This window comes from Chaetomium fimeti, assembly GCF_033439085.1.
Source record: "Chaetomium fimeti strain CBS 168.71 chromosome Unknown B0H64scaffold_1, whole genome shotgun sequence".
Classification (NCBI taxonomy): Eukaryota; Fungi; Ascomycota; class Sordariomycetes; order Sordariales; family Chaetomiaceae; genus Chaetomium; species Chaetomium fimeti.
In genome coordinates, this window is record NW_026944329.1 from 1,968,071 (window position 1) to 1,993,902 (window position 25,832).

The following is a 25,832-nucleotide window of genomic DNA, read 5'->3' on the forward strand; positions in this document are numbered from 1 at the left end:
TCTGTCTGAGTATCCCTCCCAACGGTTGTGCCACGGAGAAAATTGCAACTGAAACGAGACTGCTGCATGTGCACGGCTTGGAGGCAAGAGAGCCGAACGGCCAGTGAGCCAGCCTTGTCGACCCATCCATGTCATGCGGGCGGCCGAGATGCGCGGGACATTGTCCAATGGCTTGCATGCAAAGTCAGGAAATGGCAAGGCGATCAGAGTACTCGTGTCTGTCGCCAAACCCGATTTCCGAAAAAGAAAATGGACGAGTTCAAGTTTTGTCGCCGGATGACACGTGGAGAGAAGCTAGTTGAGAGCGCGCTTGCCGTCCCACCTGCTTCGTGCAAATGGACTGCACTGGCAACTTGAACGAGAAGTTGGGCATGAGGGGAATGGGCCAAGCGGTGAGTTTCCTCGTTGCGTATGCCAACCTGCAAGTCGAATGCAAGTCGAGCCGCGACAGCGTCCCATGATTTGACCATGTTGGGAGCGAAGGAGGCACGGGAGGGTATCAATCTTGTTGGAGCATGCTGATTGAAGCTTGTGGGGAGGGAAACCCTGTTGGGAGGCCGATGCTCCCCATATCTTAGCCAATCGCTGTCCTCCATCGGCTTCTTGCATGCGACTTGCAGTTTTCATCCCAGCTGAAGAGGAAAGAGAGGCCATCGGGCTCGGCCCGGGGAGGGGTGGGGGCTGCCCAGGTCAGCAGCGCTTGCCTGTTCGAAGTTCAGATGGGTGGGAGGGGTGGGTCAAGGATAGGTCGCTGCTCTCTTGCTGGTACCCTTGCACGACCCTTGGACATGGATGGAAGACCCATGTTGATGCTCCCAGGGAACTTGGCAGGCTGAGGCGCTGGACCAACCTGAATGGCTCTCGAATGGGTCCATGAGGGGAGCTCCACCGGCAAGTCAGTGGCACCGCGGTTGAATCCCAGCCTCCTGAAGAGACCCTGGTAAACTAAACAACAAACACTGCTCGTCAGAGGAAATTCCAGCTCTTCAGCTATCGCGACCCGGACGAAAGCGCATCTCGAACCGATTGAAACCCGATCGAATTATCGCGTAAACACACGAAAATACCCCCGAGAATCAATGAATGCGCCTTGAAGGAACTGTTCAGCTATTTTTGAGCGGTCAAAAATGATGCGAGATCCCCGTCGCCGGAGCCCGGAGAGCACCCGGCGGCGGCGCGCCGAGCGCCGGCATTCCAGAGAGCAGCTCGCTGCTGCCGCTGCCGCCGCCGCCGTCTCAGCTCCCGCTGCCGAACCCGCCCCGATCGTCTCCCACTCGGAGCACCGTGCCCGTGCCCGTGCCGATTCGAGCTCGTCGTCGTCGTCGTCGACCTCGTCCTCGTTGATGAACATCTCGCGAAAGAGCCGCTTCGGAATCCGCTCCTTCTTCGCCTCCTCGTCGGTCAAGAAGGTCAAGAAGCGCCGCTCATTCCGGAAGAAGAACTCGTCTTCGTCTTCTTTCGATAGCGATTTGGCCTATGGCACAGGTTATATGTCCAGGTCCTCGTTCGAGAGACAGCAGGCAACATACCAACAGCCCGCTCAACACCACCAACGCCCCCAACACCCCGCCCAGCAACATCCTCAGCAACATCCTCAGCAGTATCCCCAGCAATATCCCCAGCAATATCCCCAACAATACCCCCAGCAATACCCTCAGCAATACCCCCAACATGCGCAATACCCACCACCACATGCGCCGCATACCCAGCCCACCTACCAGCCCACCCCTGGCGCCCCATCTCACCACCCCTCGCAGGAGGATCCGTTGTTTGGGCCCGACGGACGGCCTGCGTTGCATAGGGCTCAGACTGACGAGGAGATCCTCGCCCTAGGCCGTAAGCTTTCAGACCTCGCCCGCGCCGAGAATATCCGAGACCTCGAACGTGTGGGCAAGAAGCGCCCTTCCCGCATGGCAGCCGCTGCCGTGGCTTTGTCCGAGTTTCATCGCCATGGCTCCCAAGGGCAGTCTGCCAGGGGCATCGGCGCGTCCAAACCTCACGGCCGCCGCCATGACGATTCCGACACCGACTGGGAATCCGCCTCGGACTCCGATTCTGATTCGACCAGCGACGACGACTCCGCCCTGGCTTATGGCTCCATGCCCAAGTTCTCGGACCCGAGCCTACCCATCGCTGGCCCTTCGCAAACCCAGCAGAACACTCCCCCAACCGTCATTTCTCAACCGCCCCCCGAATCCATGCCCCCTCCTCGCCGCAAGAGTTCCGTCGTCGACCCAGCCAGGTTCGGTCCTGTCAACTCCCTGCGTGGCGTCGTCAACACGCCTTGCGGCTTCCGCCCTGACGAGTACCCACAACATGGTCCTAGTCAGACGGAACCACAACTGCCCCCGCATGACCCGATCCCCCAGCCGAACAGCGCATCTATCGAGGCTGGACCAATGCGAAACGTCTATCCGGTCCCGACCACTCACCCCTCCCACTTCGACGCAGTGCCGAGTTCCTCGGGCGTGTCTGTTCCGCTTGCTGGAGCGGCAGGTCCATCCACACCGACGCGCCGGGACCGCGAGAGGGACAGAGAGAGAGATAGTGTCTTGTATTCCAGCCGCCCCGAGACTGTGCCGATCCAGGCGCCCAAGCCGAGAGTCCCTGTGTCGCCCCGCGTGTTGGAGGACCAGCGCACTGGGGTGGAGAGGGAACAGCAGATTCAACAGGGGAGCCCCCGCGAGCGCCGGTCCAAAAAGAGTCGTGACTCGGACAGGAGGAGCGCCGTAGAATCTGTTGCATCCGGTGCGCTGCCCGCTGTCGTGGGCGCGGCTGCAGCAGCGGTACTAGCCGGGGTTGTGGAAGACAGGCGGGAGAAGAGGCGCGATGAGCGGGACTGCGAGAAACGTGATGACAGGAGTTACGTTGATGACCGCCACACTCACCCGGCGCCCGACAAGAGAAGCGTCGTTGAGAGCGTTCTTAGCGGGGCCCCTTCCTCTGCTGCCATCTCGGACGCTAACAGGCAGCGTGAGCTCGACGAGCTTCGCGAACAAGAAGCCCGTGTGCGCGAAGACCGTCTTCGCTACGAGCGCGAAGCGCAGCGTCACCGCGACGCCCGCGAGTACCGCGAGCACGAGGAGCGCCACCGCCAGGACGAGGTGGACGCCCGCCGCCTTCGCGATGAACCGGAACTCGCCGACCAGTATGAACGTCGCGTGCGCGAGGAGCGCGAACTTCGGTACAAAGAGGAGCGCCGGAGCAACGACGAGCGTACGCGGTCGGAGCACGACCGGATGTTGAGGGACGCCATGAAGAAACGCGACCGTGAGGAGAAGCGCAAGGTCGAGACCAGTGAGCATCAGGAGGAGCGCAGTCGCGAGCGCGAGGAACGCCGCCGCTCGAAGGGCAAGGATGTCGTCACGGTCATTAATGAGCGTGGAACCGGTCCCTCGGCTAGCAAAGAGGCCCCGCCCCTCTCCGAGAAGAAGCAGGGGGGATTGGACCCTGCAGCGTCAAAGCCCAGTCGCGAGGAGAGGCGTGCTAAGCGCGAAGAGACTCGTCGCATGATCGAGGACCTTCATCGCCAAATCGAGCTCGAGAAGAAGCGGATTGCTGAAATGGACGCTGGCAAGCAGCCTCCTGCGGAGGAGCGTTCTGAACCCGGCCCATCCAGCAGCAAGAATGAAGCAGTCGATCCTTTCCAATACCAGGTTGCGACTGATGCCTTCCCAACTCCGGCACCGGGCAGCCCGAAGAGGTCCATCACCCCTCATATTCACACCGTCGAACGCGAGCCGGACTGGGCGCGTGAAGAGCCTAGCCGGTATGGCGAACGTGAGGAGCGACTGAGCCGGCGTTGTTCTTTCGAGCGGGAAGTGCGAGAAGCCCAGGCCGCCGCCGACGAACCTAACGGCGCCACCGCTACGGCCGACGACAGCATGACTCCTGCTACCATTTCGGCGCCGAGCGGCGGAGAGCGCGCCCGGTCCCGCTCGCGTGAACCCCCCCGAGGTAGAGACCCCGAACCTGTCAGAGATGTCGTGCAGGACGAGGCCAACCGCCACTACCGCGAGAAGAGGATGGCTGAGAGGGTTGCCGAGGAGGAGATTCGCTCTCGCACCCCTTCCCCTTCGCGGTCGGTTGTGGATAAGTACGAGGACAACGAAGACCCTATCGGCCGCATCGTGACCCCGCCGGAAATGCAGCGCCCTCCCACTAAGAGCAAGTTCGACGGCCCCAACGCTGACGTACGCATCGACAATGTCATCATGCCGAACGACGTTTCCAGGTTCCATCCCCCGCCACCGAGTGCGCGTGGCCTCGGTCCGGTGATGATGCCTATCTTCAAGTCGAGAGACCCGTCCTGTGAGCGCGAGAGGCCCATGCTGAACCTGGTTCTCCCTACCCCGAGGACCTCGCCGTCCCTGGAGAAGATGAAGGCCAGGCAAGCCGCCGCTCAGGCGGCGGCTGAGGACACACCCTCGGAAGACGAGAAGAAGAAGAAGGACGAGCGCAAGCCCAAGACCATCACCAACTACCGCGGCCAGACGGTTGAAGTTCCTGATGATTATGACACCGGGCGTGTTGTGGAAAAGGAGAGCCGTGAGTCCTCTCAGGAGCGCCCGGCCATCAAACTCAGATTTGGCGGTAGGAAGAAGAGCGCCTGGGGAAGCCTCATTGCCGCTGCTGTTGTCGGTGCCGCGGGCAAGTCTAAGGGGCTGAAATTGGGCCAAGGCGAGAAGCCTGCTGAGGCTCAAGGAAGTGCCGACGTTGTCGAGGCGGACAAGGACAAGCCGCGAGATGCGGAACCCGTGTCGGAGCCTAAATCCGAGCCGGCCCCCGTTCCGGAAGTTCAGCCGACGATTGAAACTGCCCCAGAAGCAACCCGGGGCGCTACGCCGGAGCCGGAACCAGTCTCAACTGAAGCTGCGCCGGAATCAAAACCCTCGCCGACCCGGAGCGTCTCTCGCGCACCATCCACCCCGCCTCGTTGGTCACGAGTCCCTTACGAATTCGACGAGGAACAGGAACCTCCCCTGGTCGGCCCGAAACCTGCCAGCCCGCAGGCGTCCAAGACGCACGGCTCTTATGGGGATGACATCGACTTCACCGCCACCCTCGCTGCGGGCCTCGAAAGTACTGGGTTCAATCCGAACATGGTGGTTGACGACCCCACGTTCCGGACAAGGGATTCGCCTCGTGGTTCAAACGAACTCCCCTACAGGCCTCCGTTTTCCGAGACCGTTACTGACCTCGGTATTGATTCCGCCGATCGAGGTGGCATGCCCGAGGGTAAAGAGGTCAATTTTAGGGGCGAAAATTCCGAATTCACGCCCAAGCCAGAGGATATTGAGCTCAGCAGGGAACCCTCGGTGCTCGATGCCGACGATGAGTGGTCAATGAAGAGCTCCACAAAGTCTCCGAGGTCGAAGCGTGACAGGTCCTATGACACTACGATCTACTCCGCTCCTTCATCTGAAGTATCCGTTGCAAGCTCGGGCAGCAAGAAGAGCAAAAAGAATCGCCGTAAGAGCACCAAGGACTCGTATGACATACCGGAGCAAGATGAACCCCCGGATCGGCCTGGTGATTCTTTTCAATGGGTCGGCCGTGAGGTGAGCTCGGTCGTGTCCGATCCCGCCGGCAAGCTTAACGGCGGCCATCATGACACGCAATCTGTCGTGTCCCTCCCCGCAAACGGGGGCAGCGAGCACCACGAGCGCTCAACCACCCAGAACGGCGACCAGAAGGATTCTTTTTTAGGTAATGCCGGCACCTTTGGCGCAGGTGCCGGCCTGGTGGGAGCCGCCGTTGCTCTTGCAGCTCAGCTTTCCCGCCCTAATGCCGCCCAGGACCTCGTCGAGGAGGAGAAGGAGAAGGAGCCGTTTCGTCGCGGACGTAGCGTCAGCTACAGCTCGCAGACCGTCGACCCGGAAATCGTCCAGCGGGAAATCAAGCCCGCCATTGATCCCCAATATGGCGATCTTCTGCCCCTCCCACCTAGCGAGCCTGGTTCGCCCAACCTTAATCACCTAAACAAAGAAGACGATACTTTCCCTTCTCTTCCCGACAGCGAGGACGACACGCCTTCTCCTCAGCAAACTCGCCCCCGGCGCGGTACCGTTGGCCACACGCACACCCGCCGCCGGAGCGCGATTGAACCACCCAAAACGCCCAGCCGCACCGCCGTGCCGGTGCAGTTCCGCATGGGCCGCGGCTCGGTTCCCTCCTCCCCGGCCTTCCGCTTCTCACCCTTGCACTCGCCCGTCGCAACCACCCACCCCGAGATGGGCAGCACCTCGCCCCAGAGAACCCGCTCCGCCCGCCCGATGTCGTGGGACAGCTCGCGGGACTTCAAGCCGCTTTACCTGCTCGAGAAGGCCGCGAGCTCGAGCGCGCACGGTGCTGCTGCTGCTGACGCCAAGCAACAGGACGAGTATCCCGAGCTGCCGCCTAGCGAACCCCCTTCGCGGGAGTCGCCGGGGCCGGAGTATGATGTACGGGAGGACGACCTGGATTACCTGGGCGTCGGGCTCCGGGTCGCCGCGGGGATGGGGGCGTCGGTGGGCCTGTTGGAGGCCCTGCAGATCGACACGTCGAGCAAGGGGCTTGATGTTGGCGCTGGCGAGGTCAGGTTTGGGGAGCCGCTTGGGTCGGGCGAGACGACGCCGAGGGCGCCCGCTTCTCCTACGCGCGGTTTTGATACCCTGACGGAGAAGTCGGATGAGGCCGCGTATGACGCTCTGGATGAGTGGCAGGTTGTGGGGGATTTGGACGCGCTCCCGCCGCTGCCGGAGAGCCCGGTTGAATCCCCTACTTTGGTACCGTCCCTTCCGGTTGTTCCTGCCGAATCTCAGCCTGTCTTCGAGGACACGAGGACCTTGCCTGCCCTCCCTGATAGCCTGCCAACCTCGCCTCTTCTGACGGCTTTGCCTCCGGCTTCTGCGCACTTACCTTTCGTCGAGGACTTGGAGCAGTTGCCGGCTCTACCCGAAAGCCTTCCGTCCTCGCCTGTTCTCGAGGCACGGCCTTCAGCTCTCAGCCAACCGCTATTCGCTCGTTCCGAGCCCGAGGTGTTGCCTGCACTCCCGGAGAGCCGCGCGGAATCGCCTGCTTTTGAGGCACGGCCTTCTGCTCCTATCCCGCAGCTGCTTGCTCGTTCCGAGCCCGAAGCGTTGCCTCCACTCCCAGAGAGCCGTCCGGAATCGCCTACTTTCGAGGCGCAACCTGCTGCCCCCGGCCCATCGTTAGTTACTGGCTTCGACGTAGAGCAGCTTCCCTCCCTCCCCGAGAGCCGTCCTGAATCGCCTACTTTCAAGGAGCTGCCTGCTGCCCTCGCCCCAGCGTTGCCTGTTGGCTTTGAGCCAGAGCAGTTGCCGGCCCTGCCCGAAAGCCGTCCGGACTCCCCTGCTTTAGAAGCACAGCCTTCTGCTCTTAGCCCGCCGATACTCGCTGCCTTCGATCCGGAGCAGTTACCGGCTCTGCCTGAAAGCCGCCCGTCCTCGCCTGCTCTAAAGGCGCTCCCTTCTGTTCCCAGCCCGGCATTACTTGATGACTTCAGGCCAGAGCAGCTCCCCGCACTCCCAGAGAGCCGTCCAGACTCACCACTTTTGGCGCCGTTGTCTCCAGCAGCTGCAACTCCGTTCCTGGCTGGGGAATTGGAAGACCTACCGGCATTGCCTGAAAGCCGTCCCGCATCCCCTGTGTTGGGTGGGTACTCATTACATCTATTCATTTTAAGTAACGCGCTAACACGATCCCTAGATCGTTCCGAAGCCCCCATTTCCTCGCCAGCACTGCGGCTCTTCACTCCCACTTTGACTCGAGCTGCGGATGTCGATTTCGACCAGTTACCGCCTCTCCCCCAGAGTGCCCCTGGTTCTCCTGTCCAAGAGACCCTCGCTTCAGCTCCAGCTCTCGAACTGTTGACAGACCCGACCCTCCAGGATGGACTCGACGCTGAACTACCTGCCCCGGTACAAGAGCAAGCGTTTGACCGGGAACTGGAGGAATTGCCTCCCCTTCCTGAGAGCCAGCCGGCCTCGCCTGTTCTGCCGAAAGTGGTTGACGCTCCCAAGGTCGACGATGGGCTGGAGATGCTCCCACCTCTCCCTGAGAGTACGCCGACCTCACCTGCTCCGTTGACGTTGGTTCAAACTCCCACCTTGCCGGTCGGCGATGGGCTGAAGTCGCTCCCATCTCTCCCTGAGAGCGGGCCGGCCTCGCCGGTTCTGTCGAACGAGGTTGATGTACCCGCCTATTTGCCAGTCGACGATGTGTTGGAGTCACTCCCACCTCTTCCTGAGAGCCGGCCAGCCTCGCCTGCGCCGTTGAAAACGGTTGACATTCCCACTTTGCCGGTCAGCGATGAGCTAGAGTCGCTCCCACCTCTCCGTGAGAGCCAACCAGCCTCGGCTGTTTTGTCGGATGACTTGCCTCCCCTCCCCGAGAGCCAGCCGGCATCGCCTGTTCTGTCGAAGGAGGTTCACGCTCCCACCCACCTGCCGGTCGACGATGGGTTGGAGTTGCTCCCAGCTCTCCCTGAGAGCCAGCCGGCCTCGCCTGCTTTACTAGAGACGGTTGACATTCCCGCCTTGCCAGTCGACGATGGGTTAGAGTTACTCCCACGTCTTCCTGAGAGCCGGCCGCTTTCGCCTGTTCAGGAGCTGTCTGCTCCATCTGAGCCCTTGGAGTCTTTGGCCCCTTCTCTTTTGGAAGCCAAGAACACTGAGCAACCTCCTGTTTCCCGCGGTCTTGATTTTACTGAAGAACTAGAGGTATTACCTCCCCTGCCTGAAAGTCGCCCTGTCTCGCCCGTCCTAGAAGCCCTTGCTCCGGCTGCTAGCTCCCTGCCGCCTCCAATCGATGAGGTTGGAGGCTTTGTTGCCCAGAGTCCGAGCCGTGAACTGGAGTTTGAGGATTTACCACCACTTCCGGAGAGCCGCCCTGGTTCGCCCGCTGAGATAGAGCCCACGCCTGCTCTCGCCACTGAGCCTTCCGCCTCGCTTCTTCCTACCGGGCTCGCCAACGTGGACATCGCACCGGCCCAGGAGCTGGGTTTCGTTGAAGACATGGAGAAGCTGCCTCCTCTTCCAGAAAGCCGGCCTAGCTCACCTGTTGTGGCCGACATCGCTCCAGTGGAAGCTACCGATTTCCAGCCCACCGCCGAACAGACTACCTCAACAAAAGATCGAGACGTTGAGCTAGATCTGGACGAGCTGCCCCCTCTGCCGGAAAGTCGCCCGGAGTCACCTGTCCAGGGAGATGCGGAGTTGGTTGAGGTTGCCAAACCCCGGCCTGCCAGCGAAGATCTCGCGCGGGAACGGAGCTCTGAACAAGACCTGACGGCTCTGCCCGCACTTCCTGAAAGCCGCCCCAGCACTCCCACTCCGCTCTCGTCATCATCGGCCCTGCTCCCCGAGCCATCCACTGCGTTGGTTTCTGACGCCGAGAAAACACCTGTCGCTCGGACGTTCGAGCCGAGTTTCAGCCAAGAATCTACCATCCAAGAACGAGACTTTGCTGAGAAGCCTTCCGAGGGATCCCGTTCTGGTCGGTTTTACCAGCCTCCTTCAACATACGAGGGGCTCAAGAACGCCGGGTTCCAAAAGCGGATACCGAGCCCCGATGCGACCCGCGGTTTTGACAAACAGGAGGCTTGGGAGGCCACGGAGAAATCCAGATCTAATCTACTCGGACCTACGGCGGCTGCTGCGGGCGCGGCGGCGGCGAGTGGCCTTCTCGTTGCTCACATGCGCCATGACGATTCACAGCCTGACCTGCAACGTCAGGAATATGATAAATTGCAAACGCCAACCTATGACCGGCCCGAGAGCGTCTACTCGTTCAATGAAGATGCCTCTACTGTCGCTGCTTCTGAAGCACCAACCTACCTGTCTGGTTCAACATTCTACGAGGCGCAGCCCGACTCTGGGAAAGCGGAGGAAGCACCGCCAAAACCTGGTACGCTCGCGTATCTTTTGAGCAAGAGAGGCCAAAGGTACCAAAGTCAGGAGGACGACTGGGCTATTACGAATGCCGCTTCTTCTGCTCGGAAGGGCAAACCTGAGACTCTTGCCGAAGTGCGGGACGAGCGCGATCTCGGAGAGACACCGGCCCAAACCAGCACAATTCAGCCTGCCGTTATCGTCGAGGAGGAGCAAGAGGTTGAACCGCAGACACCAGAGCAGACTTCGAGCACGCGCAAGAAGGGCAAGAAAAAGAGTGGCAAGAAGGGGGTTTCTTGGATCGAATCTCAGCCCGAGAGTCAAGAACAGGGCCAGGCTGATGAATCCAGTCTCGAGCGCTCGGCCACCACACCCGCCGTCGAGGTTGATACAACCACCAGCGATAACCCACAGCTCACCACTGCCGAGAAACCCACGCCGGATTCAGCTGGGCCTACCGACAAGCCCGAAAGTCACGAGACGATCGCCACGGTTAGCAAGAAAGCCAGGAAAAAGAAGAAGGCCAAGAAAGGAGATGCCAGCTTGGAGCCTGCAGAAGACCCCCTACCAGCTGCAAGTACCCTCAACGCTCGGGATGGAGCGGGACCCGACAGCGCGGGTCTCACATCGGGCTCAGCTCGGGAGTCCCACCCGACTGCAACTCTGCAAGAGATCGGTCCAGACTCAGTCGCACCTCCGCACGTGGAGCCACACGAGTTGTCGGAGACGCAACCTGTCCCGCCCAGCAGCGGTGAAGTTGTGGTTGGACGGGAAACCCCGAGTGATCCAGCAGCTGAGCAGGACCCTGGATCACGGCCCGTTTCGTCCGCAGCTGCAGGTGCCGAGCCTGGGAAAGACGAGCAAGTCGCCCGCAGCGTGCAGGAGGCTGACGCCGCGCCAGCTGAGCCGATCAAGGCAAAGAAGAGTATCTGGGGCTCCATGCTTCCCTCTCTCGCCGGCGGCGTCGGTTCTCTCTTCGGCAAAGGAAAGGGCGACACTGTCCAGGAACAGCAGCATCGAGAGCCTGAGAAGCGGGAAGACCAGGCCCAGCCGGCGTCCGAGTCGTCTCGTGATGCATTGCCGACGCAGGATGCACAACAACAACACAGCATCTCGGAGCCATTGGAGGCGATGCCCCAACCCCCACCCACGCCGCCAAATCTGGGCGAATCGAGCAGCCAAACTCCCGATGTGGGGCATGCATCGGAACTGCATGAACCCCCTGACAGCAACAAATCAGGGGTCGACACGGCGACCGACGCTGCAGACACCGCTGTTTGTGCACCCCACGAGCAGACCCCGGCCCCCGGAATCCCCACACTCGGACCAGTCGATGAGGCGACCCCCTCAGATGCAGCACGCCTCGACACCATTGTGGCGGGCAGCATTGACGAGCAACGCGGGGGGCCAGATGGTGAACAGCCAGACAAAACCGCACCTCGGTCGCTAGACCAGCCCCAGGGACTTGCGACATCAGAAGTTGCCCAGCAACCAACTGTCGATGCGCCTGTCGCCGCTGATGCCGCCGTCGAACCAGCCGATGCCATGGCAACGAAGGGCGAGGAGCTTAAGGACACGCCCAAGGATGATGAACCCGCATCCCAGGACCCGCCGCCGGAACGAGCACCACCGGCTGTTGCCGAGGCTAGCCAGCAAGATCTGCTCCCTGAACCCCAGGCCAACCCCGGACCTCCTGCGGCTCTCGAGCCCAGTCCGGTGACCAACCAGGGCGCCGATGACGAAACGTCGGTTGAACCCACTGGGAAGAAGGGGAAGAAGGCTAAGGGTAAAAAGAAGAAGAAGGCTGCGGCCGAGGCTGAGGAAGTGTCCGCCGTGGAGCCCGCCTCGGAACCTGCCGCCCCAGAGCCAGCGCCGGAACCTCTTGTGGCTGAAACTCCAGAGAAGAGTGCCCTTCGCGAGGCGGTTGTTGAGGCTGCTCCGGCCGAGGCGGTTGTTGAGTCTGATCCGGCCGTGGAGGTTGTCGAGTCTGCTCCGGCCGAGGCGGTTGTCGAGTCTGCTCCGGCCGCAGAGTTTGTCGAGTCTGCTCCAGCCGCGGAGGTTGTCGAGTCTTCTCCGGCCGAGGCACCGCAAGTTGAGCCCCAGCCCGAGCCGGCGTCTTCCAGCAAGAAGAGCAAGAAGAAAAAGAAGAAGAAGCAGGCCAGCCAGGACGTCTCCGAGGCTCCCGTCGAAGTTACCGCTGAGGAAAACACACCCGCACCAGTCGAGGAGTCAAAGCCGGCGCTCGCGCCAGACGCTGTCTCTCACCCGGACTCACTTCAGCCCCCTGTCACGGACTCGCCACCGGTTGAGGATCCCCAAACATCACAAGGAGATGCCGGTCCACAGGCCGAGGAGAACCAGGAACCCACTACCGGTAGCAAGAAGTCCAAGAAGAAGAAGAAGAAGCGCGCATCGTTAGCTTTGGAGACCGAAGCCCCCGAGCCTCCTGGGCCCGAAAATGGAGCGGAGAAAGTTGTGTCATTGACCGGCGACGACCAGCCAAGCAACTCGGGCGACAATACGGCACAGCAAGAAAGCCCCTTTCCAGCGCCAGCCGCGGATGACGCACCCACAACCTCAAAGGGTAAGGACAAGAAGAAGAAACGGCAGAGCGTCAGTTTTGCCGAGCCCCTTGAGGAGCACCTGGGTTCCGCCAATGCGGGAGGTGAGGACGACAACAACCAGAAAACCCAGGACTCGAAGGACTCCATCTCCGATGTCCCCACGGTTCCCCCGCAAAGCGGCGACTCTGTTGTTGAGCGGCCTGCCCAAGGCGAGGCCCAGAGTCCCAGCACTCAAGTCGGTGTCACTACCCCCTTGCCCGATGCCCGCGATGTGCCCGGAGCTGGTTCTGACGTGGAGCCGCTGCAGGAACCCGCCCCTCGGTCCCCGAGTCAACCGGTGGACAATGAGACCTCGGATGGAATGTCCGACAAGGATCAGCAAGCTCTGGCGTCGGGTGAATCCCAATCCCAATCAACAAGGACTGAGATTCTGGACGAGAGTAAGTGGAAGAAGTCGGATTGATTAGGGACCAGAACCAGGCATGGAAGTGGCTTCATGAGCTGACTTGTGTATTTTATCCAGAATCACCAATTGACGATTCATCTCCATCATCTCCATCTTTCAATAAATCATCTAAGAGCGAAAGCGTGCCGGATTCTGAGACCGGGCCGGGAAACATGCAGCAGCAGCAGCCGACAGGGCCACTGCCACTTTCCGGTGAGCAACAAGGTGACAACCCGGGGCCGGGACTCGCTTCTGGAGGCGCAGACCCACCGCACACCGCCAAAAGCACCACTGAACCAGTGCCAAGTGGTGCTGGCAGCGCCAAGTCTGGGCCAATAACAGCCGCCCCAGCCGCCGACCAACAGGGTCAGGGACCGGTCGTCGCCCGGGAGCCTGGCCTCGAGCCCACTGCATCTCAATCATGGAACAATAAAAATAACGGTCAGGAAAACAATACAATTCACGAAAGTGAAGAGTTGGAATCGTCCATTGAAAAAGTCCAAAACCCATCCGTGTATCGGGTCGCCATCGATGAGACCCAATCATCCACGCAACAGGACACTGCGGCCCAATCAACCCAGAGTGAGATTCCTTCCCAGCCACCTCACTACTATCATGACGATGAACCCGCAACTCATGAGGCCATAGCTACCGGTACCCGAGGTGAACAACACCTAGCGTCCGGGCCGTCTGCAATTGGCACGACGCCACCGGATGAGGTCCAGTCAACCAGCCCGCATGAGCAGCAGCCTGAGCAGCAGCACTCTGATCTCTCCGACACGGAATCCATTCCCGACTCCACTACGTCTCAGGACATGCCTCTCCAGCCCGAGGAGGACCGCTCACCTTATAGTCTTCTAAACAAGCCCAAAAAGAAGAGGAAGAAGCCCAAGGCCGAGGCGGAACCATGGCCCACCGAACCACCAGAACCACCCCAGCCACAGTCGGCCCAGGTCCCCTCCTACCAGAGCCTCCCGATAGAGCGCAAGCAGCTCAGCACCGTAGAGGAGGAGACAGAGCCCCCGTCCGAGTATGGCGAGAGCGACGCCCGCTCGCTCATCTCGGGCGACGACAACCAGTCTCTGCATCGCCGCAAGTCGATCGTCTCCGAGTCTTCGCGCACCGTCTCCTCTCTAGGTCTCTCCGAGACCAGCGCCGGCGGGTTGGCCGATGACGAGGGCGCGGAACCCCCTACTTACGCGCTCAAGAAGGCGGCAGCCAAGAAGGACAAGGCTGACAAGGCTGGCAAGAAGAAGGGCAAGAACGACCTCGGGGACGAGCCATGGCCGAGTGGTGACGCTTCGGGTGCCGAAGAGCCTTCTGGGCCCGCTGCGGGGAAGGGTGGGGACAATGCTGTGGATGAGGTCCAGTCCGTGATGCCGGAGGGTGGGGTGGTCGATGAGGCGCAGGTTCCGAGCGACAAATCCGAAGGGGTGCCGGATGTGCCACTGGTTGAAGATGCCCAGGTCGAGAAGGACGTTCCTCAGGAAGACGCCCCCACGGATGCTGTCCAGTCTTCATCGGAAGTACCCGTTGTGGGGCCTACCCCGGACCAACCCACACAAGAGGCTGCTGAACCAGTCAACGAACAGGCTGAGAAGTCACTCCCCGACGACATTACCTCAACCCCCACACAGGAGGAGCCAGAGCCGGTCCAGGAAACGGACACTCCACAACCACCACAAGAACCCGAGGTGCTGCCCGAACTAGAAGTCGCTGCGGGTGGGGGGTCCGGGGGGGACGGGGAAAGGGCGAGGAAGGCGGCCAAGGACCAGAGCGAGGCTAACGCCCAGGCACCTGCTGTTGAGGAGCCAGCACCAGTGGAAGAACCCGCAGTGGTCGAAGAATCAGCGCCCGCCGAACAGCCAGCACCAACTGGTGAAGAGTCAACAAAGAGCGAACAGCCAGCACCACAGGCTGGGGAGGCAGCATCGGGCGAGACCCCGGCACAGGTCGAAGAGCCGACAATTATCAAGGAGCCAACCACTGTCGAAGAACCCAAAACGGTTGAAGAGACAGCAGCGGTCGAAACCCCGGTAGCGACTGTCGAAGAGTCCACGACGCCTCTGCCGGCCGAAGTCGAGGTGCCTGCGCCAGACGTTTCTGAGCCAGTTGCTGCAGCAGTCCAGGAAACGGAGACCGTGGATGCACCCAACGATGTTGCTGAGGCCCAGACCGAAGAGGCTTCACCAACGCCGGGTAAGAAGTCAAAGAAAAGCAAGAAGAAAAGGAAGGGCACACTTGAGCCTGAGCCCGAGCCTGAACTTGCTACCGAAACGCCCGTTGTTGAAGAGCCGAGCCCCCCTCTTCCAACCGAAGTCGAGGAACCTGCGCACGAGGTACCCAAGCCTGCCGCTGAGGTTACACAAGAGTCTCGTGAACCCGCTCCCGATGTCGATTCAAAGCCCATCGAAGAGACCCTCGAGCCTCCTGTTGAAATTCCCCAAGAAGCCGCACTACCAGAGGGTACCACCCCCACCGAGGAGCCAGCCATCGAGGAACCAGCAGTCGAGGAAACGCCAACTAAGAAGGGCAAAAAGAAGAAAAAGGGCAAGGCTTCCAAGAACGCCGAATCCGACTCCGCTTCTGCCGCTGCTACGCCGAACGTAGAAGAGCAAACCCCCGCCATGGAACCCGAGGCCACCGTTGTCGAGCCCGTCCAGGAGGGCACAGAGGCCGTGCCCGCCGCGTTTGACCCGGTAAAGGAGCCCGAAACTGTTGCCATCGACGAGACCCCCGTACAACCCGCCGAGGAGGTTCAGCAGCCCGAGGACAGCCAGCCACAACCCGAAGAGGGCCAACCACAGCCTGAACCTACCCTTCCCGTTGAACAGCCCTCAGTTGCCGAAGAACCCGCCCTGGTTGTTGAAAGGTCAATTCCCGTTTCCGACGAACTCGCCGGTGACCCGGAAAAGCCAGGCTCCCCTATTCCAGACGTACCGAGCGCTCCTGTTCCGGACGTGCCAAATTCTCCCGTTCCCAAGGTTCCCGACGAGCCTACTCCTGAGGTGCCAACCGAGCCTACTCCCGAAGTACCTACTAAGCCCGCTCCCGAAGTGCCAGGCGATCATGTTCCCGACGAGCCAAGTCCGGCCCCTGGACCTGAGCCGGAAGAAGCTTCCGCCCAGCCAGTCAAGAAGGTCAAGAAAAAGAAGAAGGGCAAGGGGTCGCAAGTTATCGACCCTGAACCTGAGGCCCAGTCCGCTCCCGCTGCCCCTTCCGAGGAACAAGCTCCGGTCGTCGATGAGCCAACGCCTGCCAAGAAAGAGTCAACCGTCTTGGTTGAGGAGCCCGCTCCTGTAGTTGACGAACCTACCCCGACTATCGATGAATCCTCGCCTGCGGAAGAGCCTGTCCCAGTCGTCGAAGAACCCACTCCGGCCCTTGAAGAGTCCGCCACAGTCGATAAGTCCGCTCCCGTCGCTGCCGAACCCACCCCGAAGATCGAAGAATTTCCACCTGCGGAAGAGCCGGTTTCTGTCGAGGAGCCCAGCCACCTTGTCGATGCCCCCACCGACCCTGCCCAGGAACCTGAACCAGCAACAGAACCATCTCCTGTCGCCGAAGAACCCCAGCCTGAATCACTCGAGCAAACGACCCCAGCCACCGTAGAGAAACCAACTGCCGCACTAGAGGAGCCCGTCTCGGTTCCTGAGCAACCAATTTCCCAGAAGCTAGAGCCTGAAGCTCCTGTCGAAGCTCCGGCCGAGCCGGTCATCGCCGAGGAGATAGCACCCGTCGTGGTTGAAGCGGATAAACAAGCTGAGCCGATTCTCGGGGTACAGCCCGAACCCGAGCAGACTTTGGACGCACCGACGAAAAAATCCAAGAAAAAGAAAAAGGGTAAGGGATCCAAAGCTATTGACCTCGAGGAGCCCAGTACGAGCACGCCTGTTGTGGTTAAGGAGCCGGTCCCTTTCGCGGAGGAGCCCGCTTCACGAGAGCTCGAGGTTGAAACCCCAGCAGAGATTCCCACAGAGCCAGTCCAAGGTCTTCCCACCGAGGTAACTGAACAAATTCCGTCACCTCCTGCCGAAGAAACAGCCGCAACACCGGAAGCGACCGAACAACCCTCTCCCACGGTTGTTGAAGAACCCATTCTTACTGTGGAGGAGCCCCCGCTTGTTGTCGAGGAGCCCATTATTCCCCAAGAGCCGACTCGCGAATCTCATCAACCTTTGGATGAGACAACGGCCGAGCAACCTTTCTCCTCCGTTGCTGCTGAAGAACCCAGCCCGGCGCCGCAAGTTACCCCCGAACCCCAGAACCTGATATCCGAGGCCCCCTTGGTCGATCCCAGCCCTGTCATTGAGGAGCAGCCTTCCCGCGCCGAGCCCGAGGCCCCGACCCCAGCTCCAGAGCCTCTTAGTGCAGAACAACCATCTACCGAAGCGTCGGCTAGAGAACCAGTCAAGGAAACGGCCGAGGCTTCACCAGTGGAACCCCAACAGGGAGAAGTGTTGGCGCCGTCAAGCAAGAAGTCCAAGAAGAAAAAGAAGAAGGGATCCAAGGCTTCTGATCCTGAGCCTACTTCTAGGGGGTTGACTACCACACAAGAGCCCGCCCCTCTTGTGGAAGAGCCCGCCAACATTCAAGAGCCCGTCATCGTCTCGGAGGAGGTTCCGCCAATCGAGTCTCTAGAGACCCCTAAAGAGCTTCCCGAAATAGTGCAGCCTGAAGCGCAATCCGAGGAGGCCCGTGAGGTTGTCCAGTCCGAAGCTCAGGTGCAGCTCGAAGCAGAGCTCGCTCCGGAACGTGCGCTCGAAACTACCGCCGGGCCTGTCACCGAAGCCGTCGTCGAACCCACTCCCGATCTTGCCGTGGAAATTGAGCCTGTTGCTGAGGCTCACGAACCCCGGGACGTCTCTCTGGATGAGGACGGGGCAATCTTTGGTCGGCCGACCCGCGAGGGTGAAACCGATGCAGCCGTTTTTGCTTTGCCCAGCAAGAAGTCAAAGAAGAAGAAGGGCAAAAAGGCGGCGCTGGAAACTCAAAATCCCGAGGACGCTAATCCCGTGGCTGTCGAAGAGGCACCCGTGGCTCCTGAGGTTCCTGAACCTATCCAACTCGAGGAGACGCGCGAGGTTCCGGGGTCAGTTCAAGTCGGGACAATACCTGATCTGTCGGAGCCTACCCAATTCCAGGGGACGCCTGTCGCCCCGGAACCTATTCAATTTGAGGCACCAACGGCTCGCGGGTTGCTAGAAGAGCCTACCGACGTCCAAACCATCAACGACCCCCAAACTGTGGACATTCTCCCTGCCGACGCACCACAGGAAGAGGAGGACGACGACGAAGTGGTCCAGTTCACCGGCAAGAAGTCTAAGAAAGGCAAGAAAACGAAGGGCAAACCGGCAGCCGAGGCCAGCAGAAACATCCACGAGGCTCTGGTTGAGAACGAAAAGCATCCGGAGGTGGTCGAAGACAAACCAAGCAGCAGGCCACAATCACCAATTGCCGAGAAAGTCGAAATCCACCCTGGGGTCTCAGAAACCCTCGAAAGATCACCAGTTCCCGCGCCAGCAACCATCGGGCTGGGCCTGATCACCAACCCGCCCGAGCCGTACCCCGAAGATGCGCCGTCACCAAAACTGTTGAGCGGGCTCCAGACGCCCTTCTCGCTGGACGCGCAGGTCGAGGCCTCGCGGCAGCTCGGGGTGGACATGACGCCGGCGCAGGACAGCAGCCACGTGGATCACGAACCGCCCTTTGGCTACGATGCTCACCGGAAGAAGGTCAAGACGAAGGAGCTGGAGGCTGCCGAGCTCTCGGAGCCGGCTGTCACGGCCCGCGAGGTGGAGGTCGGACCGGTTGAGGAGGACAAGGGTCACGGCGAAGAGAAGGAGCAGGATCACGACAAGACGGTGCGTGGTGCGGCGCTTGCTGCGGTGGCGAGCGCGCTTACGGGTGGGGTGTCATTGTTGGCGGATGAGTTTGGGAGTGAGAAGGGTGATCATGGAGAGCAAAAGAGCGTGGATGTGGTTGCGGAGGATGAGAAATCGGCAGAGAGGAGTGTGGGTTTTGAGGAGACGAGGGAATTCAAGCCGGAGCCAATGGTGTTGGAGGAGGACCACCAAGAGAAGAAGATGGAGGAGGTTGAGGAGATCAAGGAGCGCAACTTCGAACAAACGACAATGGAGGAGGTGGATGAGCCTGAACATCAAAGAGAAAGGGGCTTGGACTTTAAAGGGCCGACAGTGGAGAATGAGGCAAGCGTCGAGTCTCGCAGTGTGCCCGGCCTGGGTCGAATGGATTCCGAGACCATCCCCAGGTCAGTCAGGGGCCCGTACGCGGCAGGAGATGCATCGAAGAAGGAAAAGAAGGAAAAGAAGGAAAAGAAAGAAAAGAAGGAACGACGAGAACGGTCGGCATCACCGGAACCAAATGTGCAACGAGCCTTCTCCTTCCCCGACGACATCGCGGACGAGGAGGTGTTCAACACGAGGGAGACCACGACGGAAACCACGGAAACCAGGGCAGACGACAAGCGAGAAGCCGAGCCGACGGCAGACGAACCGGTCCGACTCCCGGCTCTTTCCAATTTTTCAGAGTTCATGCGGTCCCACTCTAGCCTGCCGCCAGTGCAAGAGGAGCTCTCAGACGAGGAAATGGCAGAGGGCGAGTCACAACCATCAGCAACCCGACACACCCCAGGCACCCGACGCATCCCAGAAACCCCTGAGCTGCACCGAGACAGTGGCTTCTCGTCCGGATCACCCCATCTCTCCCGGTCTTTGCCTATCCCAGACGATCATGAAAAACTTCGTGATAGCGGTGTGCACCTCCGAGATTCGGGCGAGAGCATGACACCGGTCCGAGAGAGCCATCATCGGTCACTGTCGCCGAGAATTCCCGACGAGCGACTAGGGGTCCACACACCGCGAAACGAGGATGCAGAGCGCCGATTCAGGCGGTCACCGCTCAGTGGGCACAGGGGTGCTAGTGCAGTTGGGCCCGAGACACCCCGCCTGGACGAACCTTCACCGCCCCCTCGAACACCAGAACCAGAGAAGCTGCACGTCAACAAGAAGCGGGCCCCAGCCTCCAACGCAGCAATCACGCCGCATGTCAGCGCGGGGGGTGGGGGTGTCCCAGTGGGTCGTCCCATTGAAACCAACCCCAACCCCACCGCTTCCCGCATGTCGCCCAATACCAGCCTGGCCCGCCTTCGCACCCCGGAGCTCCCAGCTGCGTTGCGGCCTGACAGTCCAGGCAGTTTGCGCTCCGTGAGTGGTGGCACCCCCCCGCTGCAGCTCCGCCGGATGGACAAACGTACCAGTGGTAACTTGCGGTCCGCATCCCTCGGCCAGCTGGGTCTGCCCGCCAAGTCCCGCGAGCAAAAACAGCCAGGGCAGCAGCCAGCCACGCCAAATCAGAATTCCGCTGGTGCCGCTCGGGCCATCGCTGCAGCAGCACTCGCAGCAGGTGTGAGTGCAACGGCTGCACTAGGAACCCTCCAGCTTCAATCATCGCCGTTACCAGCCACCACCACCTCCACCTCCACCTCCTCCCAAGCTGCGGCAAACACGACGCCCGTCGCGAATGAGGGCCGTGTGCGCGCCAAGGACATGGCTGATGTCTTTGTATGTCTTACATTTTTTTAATTCCCCGCTCTTCTTTATTGAGACGAAATCCCTCGACGAGTGGTGCTAACCTACTTGCCCTACCTAGGATGGCTACGGCGAGGGCCGCATCGGCTCGCCACGTTCACCCACTCGACCGCACAGCATGCGTCGCCGACAGAGCATGCAAGTGCTCGAGCTCGAGTCTCGCGTCGAGCAACTCCTAGCAGAGAACCGTATGCTCGCCGATGCCCGCAGCCAGTCCGACTCGTCGTACACGCACCATAATGCCACCGCTCTCGCCGAGCGCGAGTCTGAGATCGAGTCCCTCCGCCGCATGCTCAGGGAGGCCAACGAGGTCATCAACCGATTAAAGCAGACAAATGAAGGCCTACGCAGCTCCACCTCGGCCATCGCCGTCAAGCACACCGAGGAGCTACGCCACATCGAGACGCAAAACGGCCAAGTCGCCCGGGAGCTCGATCTAGCCCGCGGTGCTGTGGCCCAGCACGCCCGCGCCGTGAAGGACAAGGACGTCGAAATCGCCCAGCTGCGTGCCGAGCTCGAGGCCTCGGCAGACCAGATCCGCGACCTTCAAAAACAGATCCTCGAACAGAGCCGGCCATCAGACGACCCGGACTTCCTCGTCAAACGCGACATCGACTACTTTGATCACCGCTGTCAACAACTATGTGCCCACGTCCAACAATGGGTCCTGCGCTTCTCCAAGTTCAGCGACATGCGCGCCTGCCGCCTGACATCAGAGTTCAGCGACGAGAAGCTCATCGACCGCCTCGACAACGCCGTTCTCGACGGCTCCAACGTCGACACCTACCTCAACGACCGCGTCCGCCGCCGCGACATCTTCATGAGCATGACCATGACCATGATCTGGGAGTTCGTCTTCACCCGCTACCTCTTCGGCATGGACCGTGAGCAGCGCCAAAAGCTCAAGCAGCTCGAAAAACAACTCATCGACGTCGGCCCGCCCCACGCCGTCCGCCAGTGGCGCGCCGTCACCCTCACCCTGCTCTCGCGCCGCCCGTCCTTCAAGAAACAGCGCGACCTGGACACCGAGGCCGTCGTCCAGGCCATCCTGGACACCCTCTCCAAGATCCTACCGCCCCCGTCCAACCTCGAAGACCAGATCCAATCCCAGCTCCGCCGCGTCGTGCGCGAGGCCGTCCTCCTCGCCATCGAGATGCGCTGCCAGCGAGCCGAGTACATGATGCTACCACCACTCCAGCCCGAGTACGACGACACGGGCGAGCTCACCGAGACGGTCAACTTCAACGCCGCGCTCATGAACGAGGCGTCGGGCAACGCCGAGCAGACCAACGAGGAGCTCGAGGCCGCCAACTCGACCGTCCGCGTCGTGCTCTTCCCCCTCGTCCTGCGCAAGGGCGACGAGATCGGCAAGGGCGAGGACGAGATCGTCGTCACCCCCGCACAGGTCCTCGTCGGCGGCATCTCCTCCAACAGCAGGCGCGGATCGCCCGCGAAGGGCCTCGGCCGGATGCTCACCCCCGTCTCCGATGCGGGTGGCGCGAGCCTAGAGGCCAGGAGTCTGGCTGGGGATAAGAGCCCCAAGGGAAGTATTAAGGGGGGTGTTGGTGTGGGGACCTACAGCGATGTCCCCTACAGTGATATCAGTATGGAGGGGAGTTATCTTTGATTGGAGGGACAGGACAGGTGATGGAAGGTGAATGGGGATATATAAGGGGCAATATGGTATGGCATTATACAAATGAATGGATTTGGCATGGGTGGATGGATGGATGGATGAATGGGCGGATCGGAGAACGGGAGGACTGATGACAAAAGTTGGGGTTGGGATGGAAGGAAAATCATGCCTGGCTATTTGCTTTGCCTTGCGTTTCTCCGTTTTGTTTTTTCTGTTTTTGTTTTTTGGCTAGTAGGAGTTGGGGCTTGTTTTTGTTTGATGGCTTCGGCCTTGACGTTCAGAGATGATGACCATGATGAGAGAGCAATTCATGATATAGCTTTATTCAGGTTTTGTTTGGTTTGGTTTGGCCTTGAGTTCATGAGTTGATATCCTTCCTACTTCATTCCTGCTTTTCTGTGCACTGCTTTAGAGGGTTGATTGTTTGGTTTGTGCGTGATAAGTTTCTTAGTCTAGGGCTTAATCCTTTCTTAGCCGTTCCTACCTACTTGTCTTTTTTAGCTACCAGTCTTGACTACATAGATAGAGGTTAAAGGTTATGAGCCATGAATGATGAAGTCCGTCGTATCACACTCACTCCCCTTGATGGTGTGCAGTTTCACTGTCAAACATATGTCCATGGGTGCCAATGCTACTCATCAATGACCTTCACCTAAGTCTTCGAACCCAACAACAACCCAACAACAACCCAACAACTGCATGTCATGACACCAACATGCTCACATATACACAGTCGGCCTGTATGACTTGCCCATGGCATGTCATTCTTCTCGCCTCAGTACCCCCCTCCGGACCAGTCGGGCACTTTCCCTCCACCACCGTGACAGGATGAGATGAAAGACCAACCCTACCCCCAGGCACGGCTATGCTTGATAAGGCAGCAAATCCAGAATGGTTTTCGGATGCCCGGTGGCGGCGTGGCCCTGTGGGCCGCGTCTACGGAGCTGAACCGTTTGACTTGGATACTATGATTGGATTTCCCTCTTCTGTATGCACACCTTGACGGTTCGGTCCGTCACCGGGCATTCATTTTGCACTTTTTGGCACTTACACAGTATCCTCTTCGGCGTTTTTGGACTAGGTCTTTTTCACACAAGTCTTGTGAAGTGATCAACTGATTCACTCTTCCTCAAGGGTGCTCCAGTACTTGATTCGAAACACACATTAGCTTTACACTGCGTTGAACTCAACGGCCTCCCCCATCGGCAACCCGACGAAACACCAACCCACCATCCTTCGCAACACCAACCAATACCTCAACATCCAACCCCTTCCGAGCAGAGCGCTCCCGGGTCTCCCCCTCCAGCCACGCAATTACATCCCGATAACCCGCCTGTTTCCTCACCAGCACCTGTCTGCAGGCCACCATGGCGAGCCTACCACTGGTCAGTCCCTAGGTCAATCACAGACGGATTCCAAAGATCGAGCTTACCAGGCAACCTCCTCCTTCTTGACACTGCACACATACCCCGGGTACCGCTCCCTCCTGACCCGGCTTGTCAGCAGCACAAACGCCACGTCGATCAGCGTCTTGATTGTATCTGTTTTGCAACACCCCCCAAGTCAGCCGCGTTCACCTCCGTTGGCGAATTCCGGTCCACGCCAAGGTTATCACCTACCGATCAATACCGCCGTGCCAGGCCGACTCGCCAGGCAACGGGCATAAGCCCACATCTTGGTCGCTGTCTCGATAAAGGCTGAGTATATGTTGGCGAGTACCCCACGGCGCGAGTTGTGTGATGTGTCGAAGAACATGAGGTGGGATTGGATCTTGAAGGTGTCTTGGCCGTGTGTTAGCAACTGAAACACAGCTCGTTACCAGCTAGGATAGTGGTCTCGGAGAGTCCGTCAATGACAGGAGATCTCAACTTACTGATAACCTTGCGCTTGAAGTTCCTCCCAGGACAGCGCGAATACTCAACCGTCAGGGAGTTGAAGATGCCTACACCCTCCTCGTCAGCAACCTCTCCCACCCCCCAAGGGCAAAAACAGCCAGTCAGTGAACCACATACCACTCTCTTTGACACCCTCTCTCCCCTTCGCAACCGCCAGCGTCCCACAATCAATCAACAGCCCACAGTACGGAAACCCGCCCCCCTGCCCAACCCTCGGCACCTCACCCCCCCCCCACCACCAACTCAAAATTCGCCAAACTCTTCGCCGCGTTCACAACCACCCCATACTCCGGCAGCCCGCCATGCATGACCTCCACAAACCGCCTCGCCTTCTCCCGGTCGGTCGTAATCAGCAAGAAATCATCAATCAGCCGCATCAGCAGGCAATCCCCGGCACCCACCAGAAACGGCAGGCACGTCCGCTCGAGGTCGGCGTAGAAGTAGTTGCACAGCGTCGACGACAGCACGGAGCCCTGCGGGATGCCGGCCCTTTGGCGGTAGTACTTCTTGCCGACGCGCACCAGGTTCTGCTGGACGTGGGCCGAGGCGAGGGCCAGCAGGTCGCGGGCGTGGTGGGTCAGCTGCGCGGCGTTGCTGACGAAGACCGTGTCGTTCTTCCGCCGGAAGGGGCCATCCTCCTCGAGGCGCTGCGGGAAGGGCCGCGCGTCCGTGCTGCTGGCCGCGGTGGTGTGCCACCTGCGCGTTGGCTTCGCGTCTGCGCCGCTGCCGGTTGTGGATGACTCGACCAGGCCGACTTCGGCGTGTTTTACGAGTTTGTAATGGGACTGTTGGGGGATTTGCTTGAGAAGCTCGATTATCGCGTCCTGGGGAATTGTGTCGAAGGCTGCTTGGACGTCTACTTTGGCGAAGTAATACTTTTGTTGCCCTTCGCCGAGCTTGGCCTTGAAGGCCTTGATGCGCTGGTAAACGTCTCCCACGGAGAAGAGCGACGCACCCAGACGGCCCGGGTTCAAGGTCTAGTGTTGTGTTAATGGACCAGTCCTGCGTGCTGCGAGTAGTGATCGCCTTACCTTTTCGAGTTTGAGTACTGAGCTAACCGGGCCTAAAATTGTGTTGATACTGGGCCCCAGTAACTTTTTGTTTCCTTGGAGAAGTGTACGCCGCCGCAGATTCATGATGGGGCGCATCTTATTCTGTTTCGGGAGGAGCCGGACTTCAGAATAACCCAGCCGCCGCGATTGCAAGATCTGGCGAGCGTCCTCCATCCTCACCTCCTCGAACATCGTCGTTTTCAACACAGCCAAGGCTGGCTCGGCCACATAGCGCCATACGTCGTGGCGGAAGAAAAAGAGACGGTACCGGTCAACGTTGGACTCGGTGACGTAGAAGTTGCTGCGGATCAGGGGTATCAGAAATGAATCAATGAGGTAGTACAGGAACTCGTAGAAAATCTCCGTTCGCTTTCGTGTGTCCGACTGGGAGCTTTTCTGGTTGCCCAGTCCGGGGGGAGCGAGCCATTCTATGTCATTAATCTACAAAGCTGTCAATATCATTTAGAAAGGGAGCACGGTAGCTAGCTGCGCCTACCTTCATGCCCTGCATCACATCGTGTAGGTACATGCTCTCGAAGCGTCGAAGGTGTACAAAGTGGTCGATCTTTTTCAGGAAGCATTTTTTATTGTGCTCCTGGATAGAATCTTGGCCCCAGAATTTATTGGGGATGACTCGAGATATGATAGCCTGACAAAACGCCGAAACACTCGCAGGTGGGGTGGCTAGCTCGGTAAGAGAGGCGTATTGCACATTCACGGCAGGCGTAGCCAGCGGC

General features: G+C 59.9%; 2 protein-coding genes across 2 annotated transcripts; one reads left to right on the forward strand and one right to left on the reverse strand.

The window, feature by feature from the left end:
* The first annotated feature begins 915 nt into the window (after positions 1–915).
* B0H64DRAFT_14723 (uncharacterized protein) lies at positions 916–22,458 on the forward strand. The gene is made up of 6 exons (XM_062798373.1): positions 916–7,656; positions 7,711–12,692; positions 12,765–12,897; positions 12,981–13,484; positions 13,551–20,485; positions 20,574–22,458. The coding sequence occupies exons 1-6, from the start codon at positions 1,128–1,130 to the stop codon at positions 22,137–22,139; spliced, it is 20,649 nt and encodes a 6,882-aa protein (XP_062663913.1). The 5' UTR covers positions 916–1,127; the 3' UTR covers positions 22,140–22,458.
* A 641-nt stretch (positions 22,459–23,099) lies between these two features.
* B0H64DRAFT_380846 (uncharacterized protein) lies at positions 23,100–24,284 on the reverse strand. Its single transcript, XM_062802758.1, has 4 exons — positions 24,022–24,284; positions 23,768–23,929; positions 23,581–23,689; positions 23,100–23,524 (listed from the first exon to the last, which is right to left on the reverse strand). Exons 2-4 carry the CDS (start codon positions 23,901–23,903, stop codon positions 23,335–23,337), a joined length of 435 nt encoding a protein of 144 aa, XP_062663914.1. The 5' UTR covers positions 23,904–23,929; positions 24,022–24,284; the 3' UTR covers positions 23,100–23,334.
* Positions 24,285–25,832: the final 1,548 nt, after the last annotated feature.

What these genes read in the sequence shown, in the direction of transcription:
- B0H64DRAFT_14723 (XM_062798373.1), top strand. Translation starts at nt 1,128, where the DNA reads ATGATGCGAGATCCCCGTCGCCGGAGCCCGGAGAGCACCCGGCGGCGG. An exon ending in GACTGAGATTCTGGACGAGA is followed by an intron (nt 12,898 to 12,980) that starts GTAAGTGGAAGA and finishes TATTTTATCCAG; the next exon opens with AATCACCAATTGACGATTCA. An exon ending in AGGACATGGCTGATGTCTTT is followed by an intron (nt 20,486 to 20,573) that starts GTATGTCTTACA and finishes TGCCCTACCTAG; the next exon opens with GATGGCTACGGCGAGGGCCG.
- B0H64DRAFT_380846 (XM_062802758.1), bottom strand. Translation starts at nt 23,903, where the DNA reads ATGTTCTTCGACACATCACACAACTCGCGCCGTGGGGTACTCGCCAAC. An exon ending in TGGCACGGCGGTATTGATCG is followed by an intron (nt 23,690 to 23,767) that starts GTAGGTGATAAC and finishes GTTGCAAAACAG; the next exon opens with ATACAATCAAGACGCTGATC. An exon ending in AAGAAGGAGGAGGTTGCCTG is followed by an intron (nt 23,525 to 23,580) that starts GTAAGCTCGATC and finishes GACCAGTGGTAG; the next exon opens with GCTCGCCATGGTGGCCTGCA.